We start from the raw sequence: 12500 nt of genomic DNA on the forward strand, positions 1-12500 counted from the left end.
CTGGTAGGACTGGGTGGCCCGACACATATAAAAAAATCTATGAAATGACAATCGGGTGTCTTCCCTTGTCATGGAATGGCAGAATTACCCAGAATTCTCTTGGCCATGAAGGAGGCAACTTGAGAAGCACGAGACTGGCCCTCATCAAATGGCTGAAGCGCGGCCGGAGTAAAAAGTGAGAGGACGATTTCTAGCCAGATACTAAGCAGTAACCCTGGTGTGTGCAGTTAACGTAGACTTTGATTTCTGAACAAATTTTTGTTATGGAAAATTCACGACAAAAAAAAAAAATTGTCCCTTTTTCTCTGTGATCCTCTTGTCAAAGGAACAGTATAATGTAAATAGGAGAATAACCAGATTTATATTTGCAGATTACCTGTTCTCTTACTACTAAAGTCAAACACTACATCTCTAGTATGCAATAAGCGCATTCAAACTCTCCTCATATTACTTTATAAAAGTATGATGTTTTTTCCCAGTTTCCTGCTCATCTGAGAAATACGTTTTCTCTCCCGTACTCTTTTTAGGCACGATCTTCGCGAAAATTAAGTTCTGTCCCTCAATAAACCTAGATCAACCAGTTATGTTTCTTAGTTCTTTCTTCTTACGTATCAGCTAAGTAACGGAATGCGCTACCTGATTTTATCCGTACCACTGAGTTTTTTGGTTTCAAAAGATAATCCAGGGCCTCATTTTGTACAGTGGCTTTTCTTTTTAATTATTATATCTTTAAATATTATGTATTCAGTATGTATCTGTATATGTGATGTATTTTAGCTGTAAATGTAATTTCTTGAAGATATTAGCTCTTGTAGTTGTTCTGAAATTCGAGATGAAATGCATGTAAGTATATTACTTTATTAGGGCGCCTGCGCACACTTTGTAATCTGCGACCTTCAGTGCTTACCACATGTCAGATAAAATGACTTTTCCCTTGTATATTTAAGCCATCGAATTCTTACGTTAAATTGACAAGGGCGGTTTGGAGCTGTGAGTAGGCGTGGGATTTGTCACATATGGTTTAGGGGCCGACATATCTCTCCCTCAATGCCGTACCGGGAGGCAAGGTCGGTAGCAAAAAGCAGCGAAGGGCCAACTGCGTCCAAAAGCGATCGCACGGGCCGAAATCCCGGGATGACTCGTTTGGTACGACGCTCCAGCGCCGGTGTCTGGAGGTACTGCGTTTTTCTCTCTTGTTCAAACATTCCGTCGGCGCATGCGTAAATGTTTCTTTGTCACGGAATGGCAGAATTACCCAGAATTCTTTTGGGCAAGAAGGAGGCAACTTGAGAAGCTCGAGACTGGCCCTCATCAAATGGCTAAAGCGCGGCCAGGGTAAAAAGTGAGAAGACGATTTCTAGCCAGATACTAAGCAGTAACCCTGGTGTGTGCAATTAACGTAGACTTTTGATTTCTGAACAAATTTTTGTCATAGAAAATTCACGATAATTTTTTTTTTTTTTTCGCTGTGATTCTCGTATCAAAGGAATGGTATAATGTAAATAAGAGAATAACCATATTTATATTGCAGAGGCTGGCAATTAACCAGTTTGGGGGTTTGTTATTGCAAAAAAAAAAAAAACAAATTGACATCAGCCCGCTGCTTGTAATTTCCATAGTCACTTTGACAATGTTATGACTCAACTTATCATCAGTAAGAGGACAGACGCATAAAAAAAAAAATAACTGACACCAATTTGTTAAATCTCAAAGTCAAGAAGGAGTTAATTTCAAAATCACTTTTTTTTTTGTACGTGCACTTTCTAACGCATATGCCATAAATGTTATACCCTGTGGTTTAACGTTGTCTTTGCTTTTCCGCCTCTCCCCCCCCCCCCCCCCCCCCCTCCCAACAGCGCTCTTACTCACCTTGTTTGTTATCATTATGAGAAAAACCAGGTTTAGATCCCGCTTTTCACAAGGCGAAGGAAGAGTATCGCCTCGACATTTGTGGACGTCATACACACTGATACGGGGTTTTGCTGGCACTACTTTGAACATGAGTGACGCCGATTTTTACCCGAATGGTGGTAAAACACAGCTAGGCTGTCCATTCTTCAGTATTAAAGGTACGTTTGAAGTCGTTTAGGAGTCTAAGCGATGTATAACATTTCCCCAGGCTAAAGGCGATCTCAAAGCTTAAGGGAACCACCGCTCTGACTATAATTTATAATTTTAAAGCCAACAGAATACTCTAAAATCCAAGGGTAAACAAAGTATTATTATTATTATGCCAACCAATAATATCATTGCTTTCTGTAATTGGCGATGCCGTAGACGTCGTCACTTCTTAGACTCCCTAATATGTTTTTTTTCAACGTATCAAATCATATTTGGTAAGATCCGTGCTACACGTGCAACACCATAATTTATGTTCTTTTAGCCAATGATATCATTGTTTTGAGGCATTGTTGTTGGCGTCGACGTCGTCGTTTCATAAGGAAGTTAAAAATCTTCGACCGCGACGGTCGACGAAAACGTTACCTCAAAATACGACTTTGCTTGATCACGAGTCTTTCGCGCGAGTATTCAGTCTCTCTCACGTCCTACAATATGGGCGAAGTATCCTGAAAATAAACTGGTACGAGCGCTTTCAGAGTGGAAATAGAGAATGAAAGATCCTCTGTTGCATCCTAACGTTGTTGTCAAAACTGCAAATTTGGTGATTTCGCTTCGACGTTATGCAAAGGAACGCTAACATACTTGCTCAAATCCGTACTGAAATGTACTGAAATGCGTCCGCACTTGTAACATGGTTTTTTTTTTCCTTTTTTGAACCAATAACATTAACGCTTTCTGGTTTTCCTGCTTCAGCAGCTGTCGTTGTTTCTCAAACTCTAGCATAATTATATAGAGGATATTACACGGCCGCGCGGAGATAAGAAATTTCTTTTCGAGTGTTGAAAAATATTTCACTTGTTCGCTGCTTACGTGCGCTCATTCGTGAAATATTTTTCAACACAAGATGAAAAATTTCGCCTCTCCAAGCTGCCATGTAATTTATTTATCATATGAACACCAATAAAATAAAAAATCATTTCACGAAAGGCACGCTTTTCACATGCAACCATAGCAACAATGATCTTTTCACGTGTGCAAAATAACATGTGTTTTCGTGTGAAAGCTCATTTGGTATTTCATTGATGTTTATATAACAAATATATTTTTCAACGGATCCTGTGGGTTCTTTAGCATGCGACCATCTAAGAGCTCCTGATTACTACATTGCCACTGTAAAAGGACTATACGACTGGACAGCGTATCCTTGAGAAAGTTACAAAGTCTTCCAAGGTGGAAAGTGTTTGCAGTGTGAACCAGATGGATGCTCACGTATGGGATACTATGCAGAATCGAGCAAAACTGGAAACTTCTACTTAAACACAAACAAGAAGAAACCATTTTGTGGTAAGCAATTTTGTAATCATCGGGGTTTTTGGCAGCATTCGAAGAAGTGTATTCCACATCTCGTTGCCCCTATATGAGCATGCAGCCTCTGAAGGTTTGTTATTCACTGCCGTCTGGAGCTCATCAAGGATAGCTTCTATCTCAACTAATTCCTTGAGTCAACCTTTTCCGAGTAAATTTTCTATTCAGGCATGGGTTTTTTCCCGCGAAAAGTATCATATTTTCCGCGACTCTGAGATAGCTTTGTTTTAATTGGCTTTTACAGCAATGGGCGTGCTAAATCTCCCTAGTGTCATTTCGTCTTCCAACACTCCAACATTTAATTCCTTTTGGAGAACTGAGAAGAAATTGCTGCCATTGTTATGGCATCTGAAAATTGTTAGAAATATTTGAGTTCTGGAAAAAGGACGACACACCCTTGTCTGTGTGTTACCTTAGATGCTGGACCGCAATGCAACCCCTACTTTTTGTAGAGAGTACAGGATACCGAAACCATTAATCTCTGTCTGTTGGAGATCAGCCTCGTTAAGAGAGGATGAAGGGCCAGGAGAGAACATACTCCCATGCTCCATATTTTCTTTCAATCTATTTTAAGTTGCCTCAAACCAGTTTCAACACTTTGAAGAAACACTCTCTTGAGAAGTGATAGCACTTCACACTATATCACATAACAGCAATGTTATGCTACCATATGGAACACCGATTATTCCAAACGAGATGCGGTCATTATGTTGACGTAATAAGTTACCTTTGCAACGGGAAAGGCCAGCAAAAACGCCCTATATTTTGGCTTCAGCTGTACATATCTCAAAAGCAAACTCGCTGACCCTCATTTTTTATTGCTGGAAAGGGATCAGAAGGCCAAGATGAAACTTTGTACAAAGTTTTTAAAAGTATTCTGTAATGCAGCATCAGAGCTACCTTAAAAACACCCACAGTTAAGGTGGCTCTGAATTCACTATACAGAATTTTTTAAAACTTTGCAGAAAAGTGTCGTCTTGGCCTTCTCATCCCTTTCTACCAAAATAAAAAAAATTGGGTTACCGAATTTGTTTTGAGATATGAGCAATTAAAGACAAAATAAAGGGTGTTATTACTGGGCTTTTCCGTTGCCACGGTGATTAATTGCGTCACAATAATAACCCCGTCTTGTTCAGCAGTAATTGGCGTTTCCTATGATGATGCATGATGCAGCGTTTTAATGCCAAACCTTCTAATAACAACGTTACTTGAAAGCGTTGAAACTGACTTGAGGCCACCTTAAGCTTTGCGCCGTGCTGTGAAAGTTATTTTGGTCTCGTGCCCATGGTAGCGCAGACAATGTTATCCAAGTAGGAGCCTGTAGCCGCTCATCATGATCACGGTCTAAAATTAGATTGAAAAAGAAATTATCATTGGAAGAGGCCCATATATGGTGAATGTGTTCTCTCCTCTCGTCCCCAGTCTCTTTCTCTGCTAAAAGAGGTCTATCTTCTTTTTCTGCCATGGGTCGAAATTCACCTTTGCCGCAATCACCTTCCCTGACCTTGAAAGAGACTGTTCAAAACGCATGTCTCATGATATCTTTTCTGACTGTGATTTGGCCCCGCTGTGTCTTGCGCATTCCGTTTTCACGTGAGGATTCGATCGCTAAGTAACCGCCGTGCATGCTCAACACAGTGATGTTTGACACATCTCTTTCCGCGTACTCGTCAGCCAAGCTAACGCAAAAGAACTGAGACCTCTGCTGGCAGGAAAGCGCTCTCTTGGCCTCGTAACAGACTGAACGCATATTTCCTTTACTTGAGCCTCCCTAGATGCATTATTTAAAGCCAGAAGTCCTTTTTGGAGGTTTCGTTTTGACTCACTTGACAAAGCGGAAATCTCAGACTTGATGATAGGGATTGTTCCTAAAGGAACTTTGGTGCTTCATTGGTGGGTCGATAAAGGGAAATTAGGTACCGTAAAAATGATTTGTAGGCTGCCGTTTCGAGTCAAACTCGTTCTGAAGTCTTTTCTTCCGACAACCCCGTTTTCCGCGGAGAAATGCCCTGGGAACTGGTTTCCGTTTTTAGCTTTTCATAGAATCAGAACTTGAACTGACAAATTCGTAAAAATTCCATTTAAATTTCTCAAAGCGCGGGGAAAATCGCACGTGCGAGTCGCGATTTGTGTTGTTTTCCTTCATAAACTTGCGCGAGGTTTTTAAAGCAATCATTAGTACTAGAGCGGTTTTCAAATGAGTGTCGTAAAACCAAAACCAAAGTAATTACTTTGGCCAATCAAGAAGGACGGAGACAAATCCAGTAAACCAATCAAAACTCGAAGTAATTACACGTAACCGACACAAAGCGCGGGGAAATGTGCACGCGCAAGCCACAATTGGTTTTGGCTTCACTTCTGATTGGTTGAAAAAATGGCGCGAGAACTTTGAACCAATCACTGAGTGAAGTAAATGCAAAACCAAAGTAATTAGCTAATTACTTTCGACACTCATTTGAAAATCGTTTGATAAGACTCAGCAATTTTTCAACCTTAGTAACTTGAACCATTATGCGAAAAAAATCTCAATCTGAATGAACAACGTCAAAATTAAGGTTAACAGAATTTGAACGAATTCACTGAAGATGAATACAATGAAATTATATATACATTTTTTTTTTAACTTGCAGATGAGAGACCTTAGACGAACCAGAAGACTTTAGCTTCGTTCAAGCTGGCGGAAGTAGAAGGGGATTGAGGGGGATTGCGGGGTGGGGGAGGGGGGAGGGGATATTACGAGCCCCTCTATTAAAAAAACAATAAGGAATTTAAGAAATGACGATGCATGGCTACGACTAAGGCAGCCACAACGTGGCAAAAGATCATTACTCATAGATTTTTGGTAAATTGTGCCCAAAATTTCAAAGATAGCTCATTATCCAATGTAGTTTCAATATTGGCTTATAGGTTAGAAAACGATTGGCTAATGCTAATGAAAGAAAGATTACCCTATTCAAAACGACTCTTTCCAACGGGATGGAAAGAAATGGATAGGGCAAAGTTATCTTTCGTAATGAATTTTGCGTTGCATTTGCTCTTCCCATGCCTGGCTTAAAATGAATATACCAATTTGTCGTCTTCTAACTTTAATTTTTGAAGCAAGCTCGGTTATTGCTTATATTTATTATTAAAGTTTGGACCTCGGATATTGCGTTTCTATTTTTTCTATTTTTTTGTTCACGGAGTCTCGGTCTCGATATCTGAAACTGATCTTGACTTGGCTTAAGTTCGAACTGGTGGAGCGGTAAGGTAGCATACCATGAAATATGTATTCTCACTGAGTTAAGAGAGGATCTTGTTGTCTTAAATCTGTAACTAATAACTGAATGCTCTTCTGAATCCAGCGATCAATATGATTGCGAACTCCATTGTCAAATAAAATATCAAATTAGGCAGAAGTGTCACGGAAATTTCGAAGCTCTTAATGTATCCCTCTTAAACTTAAAATTAAACCGAGGACCGAAATGTCACATTTTCCCTATTAATTCCTTGCATACGGCGGGAGCTACTGAAATTTAAACTGACCAATCGGAATTCAGCGAGCGGGAAAAACTGTGCTATCCTTGTGCTATCTGACGTCACGCCAATTGTTTACGTTCTGATTGGTTAGATCGGTGGACATTCGCTCAGCCTTCTTTTGTGACTCTCTTGACCGTTGCTTCTTTGAACTCAGCGAGACAGAAATGACGCATTGTTCTGACAATCAATTTGCCAATCCACTTTATCCAGTTTATGACATGGGCTAGCATGTGATTAACAACCAGGATCGCTTTTTGAACTTTATTCTGTAGAAGAAGACGTTGCTGACTGAACATTTTTACGACGAAATCCCTTGGTTTGTTCAGCACTTTGATGTCCGATAACTGAGCCGCTCTAACGAGTGTTGGGTCAATCACATTTGGTCGTCTGACCTTTTGAAGTTCTTTCAGCACTTGTTTGTGTGTGTCCATCATGATCGAACTTCAGGTGAATAGTGAGGGGAACAATTTTTCGTTCATCTGCTGTGCCAAAAAACAAACAATCCTGTTGGGTGTTCCACGTGCTTGGCAAGTTTTGCACGACCATCGTCTATCAGATCTGGAGTGGAGTTTTCTTTCAGTGATTACAACTTGCGATCGTTCTACAAACATCCACGTAGCATGCAGCACTTTTTTAGTGACTCGAGGATCCTGTTTTGCTGTTTCAAAGGGAGTCGTGCATTCTTGAGCAGTTAATTTGTTTGTTCTTCAGTGCTTGTATTTTTTCGTTTGTTCCTGATGTCGCAAAGTAACTTTGATGATTTGAAAGGACTTGAATCCTTAATTGAATTAGCGATTTTTTTATTAAGGAACCAACAAGTGAATGGTACACAAAATTAGGAGAAACTGTTGGTTGAATGGACAATAATTGTAGCCATAACAATGCAGGGCATCAACAATGGTTTCTGTTGTAAAATATCAGTTTAAGGGTTTGTTAAAGCTGTTTCCCATTTTATAGGGCACTGTGGTTTCCAGATTCACTTTCAAACTTATCATGCAAACGTAAATCAATACCAGTGAAAAGTCAGTCCCTTGAATTGTTGATAGAAAATTAATTTAAATGCATATTGAAACATCAGTTGAGGAATATTTGTTTTCATTCCCACTTTGTGAACCTAACATACATTGCTGCTGTTTGTTTATTGCTTGGTCATTCAATGTCTTGATCACATCAAATTATTTAATTTTTAGGTATTGTCTCAGACCTCCATAGAGACACTATCGTTATTTAAAAACTTAACTGGTTGCTTTTTGGAGCCCTTTTGTGGCATATTTAGATAGGCAGGAAATGTTCCACATTTTATGGTAAATAGTTCTGCATGGTTTTAAGGAATGTATTGCAGCCAAATCTAATTTAATATGAGACTAAAATATGCTGTTTCACATTTTGTGAATTTAAAGACTATTAATATTGTTTGCGCTTGTTTTAAAAGGTTTAAGGTTAGCGTTCAAAAGTGTTCCTTCAATAATCTTATTCTGTAAAGATTACCTTGGGAGAATTGGATTAAGGCCAGTTTTTTCTCCTAGCTTCTTTCCCCATTGCCCTCTGAGAATGGAGTTGATTTGGTTTTGCCCAATGTTGAAAGATGAAACAATGCCTAAACCAGCCGCAAGGAATACTTCATTGTGCTTTTTTACAAACATGGGCATGAGGGTGCTTGTAAGCATCTGACCATGTCAGGCTCTTATGTAGCCTTTAATTTACTCCCGTCGGACCCGTTTGACCTTTTAGCATCCTGTATAGTGTCCCTCACTCAAAGGATTAATAAATATGTATATGTATGTGTGTACCATTGTTTCGCATGCTAAAGTGTTATTATAAATAATTTATTTCCCTAAGAGAGTCTTCTTTTCGTGTCGGTCATTCAAAAATTGTTGGAATTGCTTGTTTGAGCTGTTGGATGAAAGAGGAAGAACATTTGATGAGGCCCTCCTGTGGGGAGGGGTCCTTGTTTCCATTAAATATTTGCTTGTGTTTCCATGTTGTTCCTCAAATTACTTTCAAACTTGTTCCTAGCTTTTTGATCCCTAAAATTTAAATTGGTTTTCTTCCTTTCCCTAAAATATTTTGATATTGTTACTCTATTCCCCAGTTCAAATTAGCCATGTTTTCTTCTTCCCCAAAACCCCTGGGAGTGCCTCTTTGATGTTGATTCTCTTATTGGCCTCATAGTAATTCACTGTAGAATTGCAAGACACAGCAAGTTCTTATTTGGAAGTGAGGGAAAAGTTTTGCATGAATTTTCACACAATACGAGAAACACAATTTTGACTGCCCCTTCTAGTCTATTCTAGATCTTGCTCTTTTCGGACATGAATCAGCTTGTTTGCACCTTTCTGGCGACCTGCGTGAGGGGAAGCTCTAGAAGCTCTTCCTTAGTGAGCCTTTGCTGAAAAACTTTCCAAGTCTGGCTTTCCCGTGTTAGGGGCCGAGGTTTTTGTGCAAAATTCATCAGCGACTTCCTTGCAGCTTATAAACGGTGTTCCTTCGAGCAATGGTCAATAAAAGTTTTGTAGTGCTTATACAAATTTTCGCTACTTAAAAACGTATGTTTACACGAAACAAATATCAACTTGGCAATTTTTCTTTCCCGATTCTCCATTTAAAATTCATGTGAGCGCTATTAATAAGGGGCCAGAAAACCATTTAATGGCAATTTTTTTGTCAACAAACATGAGTTGTCCGCGAGCAGAATTCGAACGTAAGCTGTTGTGCTTTGGCTGTTATTTATATTTTTTCGTACTATTTTAAGACGAATTCAGGCTGATATTTTCGAATCAAGTGTAAGAAGACGGCAAAACCGTATTGATAATGTAATATTTATTTGTGTTCACCTCGCAAATAAAGACTGGTCGCATCTTTTCCACGGGGTAGATCGACAGCAATGCCATTTACGCACAACCGAAATGCACTGTTACCGGTGAAAGGGCAAATGATTGACAGGATAGCACGGTTTTGACTACCGCCCGCACTGCGGGCGCGGGTTCCGTATGCAAGGTAGAGCAAAATACTATTTTTCTAAATGACCAACCACTCGAACTTGACCCTTCATGACTCGGCGAACGTTGGCAAAATGATTCGAAATTCTTTCAAGAGACCTTGTTATTAGAAGGATTGGCACTACAACACTTTATCACGTAACAGCGATGTTATGGTACCATGTGAGACATCAATTATTGTTCAACGAGATGGAGTCATTTTTTCTAACGTAAATAGTTACCATGGAAACAGGAAAGACTCGCAAAAACACCCTATATTTTGGCTTTAGTTGCTCATATCTGAAACACGACTTAAGTGACCCCATTTTTTTATTGCACAAAATTTATCAGCAGACGAAGATAAAACTTTCGGCACAGTTTAAAAAATTATGTCAAACCAGGAGCCCATTACCCGGAGCGTACAACTTACCTATTTTCGTGCAACGGTGTTTTCACAAGTAAGGTTATTTTTAGATTAAATTTCCCCGCTAATGAGACTCCTACAGGAGCCCGATGACCAATTACAAGAAATTAAGCTGACGTCATAGGATCACCGAACCGGAACTGCCTTTGTTTTTGGACCTAATTCGCGGGAAGGGCTAGTCTAAAAATAAACCTACTCGTGAAAACGCCCTTTCACAGACGCTGTATGGCAGTTGCATGCTCCAGATGGGCTCCTGGTCAAACAGATTCAGAACCACCTTAAATTTTCAATTATTTAAGGTGGCTCTAAATTTGCTCCACAAATTTTGTTTTTAATTTTGCATAAAATTTCATTCTGGCATGCTGATCACATTTCAGAAATAAAAAAATGGGGCTCGCCGAGTTCGTTTTTGACAGATGAGCAGCTAAAGCCAAAACATAAGGTGCTTTTGCAGGGCTTTCCTGTTGCCACAGTAACTTTTTACGTCACAAAAATGACCGAATCTTTTCAGCAATAGTCGGTGTTTGATATGATACCATAACATCATTGATGTTAAGTGATAAAGTGCTGTAGTGTCAATCCTTCTAATAAGAACGTTTCTTTCAAGTGTTGAAGCTGGTTTGAGCCACCTTAAATTACAGAGATACCTTTCTGGGTCCGCACTTCACCTGTAGTTGTAGTTCACTGTACTGGACACTTGTGTTAAGTGTTTGTGCAGCCCACGGATACGCCCTTCTAGGCGTCCTGTAATAGCTATTCTACGAGTATTTGTAATTAGTATCACCCAAAATGCAAATGCTGAATTTTGATTGGCTACGCTACTAGAGGGCTATTAGTAACAGTCCTCGAGTAGCGAAAAGCGTGACCCTTTCTTTCGTTTTATTCCCAAATAAATATTTCTTCAACTTGCATTTGTTAACTTTATTATTGCCTTTTCTGCCCGACTAGTTGAGTGATACTAAAACAATTAGACCCTTCGCCCTCAAGGGCCACTGGTCAAAAGCCGATTTGGCTTCGTCTCATGGGCTATTGCCCAGTGGACCTTGCGGGCTACGGTTCTAATTGCTAATTAACATACACCAAGCAGTTACGAACTGTCTCATTTCACGACACTAAGGCCCCGGACGCACTGGGCAAATTTTTGTTTATTTTGCGAGAAAATTTGTCACCAGTTCCCTGAGACAAGTGCGCCCGGTGATTTTTAGATCTACCAAATTTTGTCAAGGTTTACCAAACTTCAGAGACGTCGTCGTCCTTCCTCGGAGCAGGACCAGTTTTTGTCAGGCGTGAAATCTGACAGATTTGTTAATTAACACGCCATGATTTGAAGGAAAAATTTGATCTCTATTTTTAGTCGGAGTATTTCAGTCGGCCTTCTACGGACAAATCTGTTGTGGTATTCTAGAACCAGTTGCAGTCATACAAGGTGAAGCCTCCACTGGCATAGTAGAAGTAGCAACTGCCTCTTCTGGAGTTGAACGAATTCCAGGATGAAAAATAATAGAATGCAAGCAATAATATACCGAGGGAACATATTCGATCAAAGCGGTTAAAGATCACCATAAGCCCATGACTCCTGAGATCTCATGTAACCTTTCCGGCGAACAAAGCGCAAGCGATGCTGTTTATTTTCGTGTGATTGACACTTGTGGTTAACAAATATTTTGCTGTCTCAGTGCGCCCACGTTTGAGAAATAGAAAATTTGGCAGAGACAAATTTTGTCGAAATTTTTGGAAGGGCTAAACAAATTTTGTCAGTCCAGTGCGTCCGGACCCTAAGGAAGCAGTGGTCATATCACTAATCGGAACGTGTTTAGAGAATGGCAGTCGCCAATTGCAACACAGTCGTTTTCGTGTTTTTAACACTTGTAACAATGGGACAGGGTAAGTAGATAGCATTCAGTTACGAGTACTTAACTTATTTTTTTACTATCGTTAATCTAATTTCAATATTGCGGTATACGTATCACATTAATAATAACATTCGTGCGGAATTATAAACTTTTTCATGCGTCTGTAAGCTCACCAAATCGACTTTTTCATAGGTACATATATGTTGGCAAAGACGAATCGGATTCAAGCCGAAAAATATCATTTATTAAGACTCAACTACCACAAGCTATTTTCAATACTGAGTTTGATTCCCTTTAATT

The 12500-nt window shown here is 39.6% G+C and overlaps 1 protein-coding gene across 2 annotated transcripts in view; it reads left to right on the top strand.

Annotated features, from left to right (window-relative positions):
- The first annotated feature begins 11432 nt into the window (after positions 1-11432).
- LOC138025050 (inactive pancreatic lipase-related protein 1-like) overlaps positions 11433-12500 on the top strand; it is a 12953-nt gene continuing 11885 nt past the window's right edge. Inside the window, exons 1-2 of one of the 2 annotated variants that reach the window (XM_068872302.1) lie at positions 11433-11464; positions 12128-12231. In XM_068872302.1, the coding sequence (XP_068728403.1) occupies positions 12168-12231 (64 nt within the window). In that variant the 5' untranslated portion in view covers positions 11433-11464; positions 12128-12167. Of the gene's footprint in view, positions 11465-12045; positions 12232-12500 lie in introns of those variants that run through there. The other variant, XM_068872301.1, reaches the window with a different exon arrangement.

The sequence above is a fragment of the Montipora capricornis genome, chromosome 11 (assembly GCF_036669925.1).
Source record: "Montipora capricornis isolate CH-2021 chromosome 11, ASM3666992v2, whole genome shotgun sequence".
In the NCBI taxonomy this organism is placed as follows: Eukaryota; Metazoa; Cnidaria; class Anthozoa; order Scleractinia; family Acroporidae; genus Montipora; species Montipora capricornis.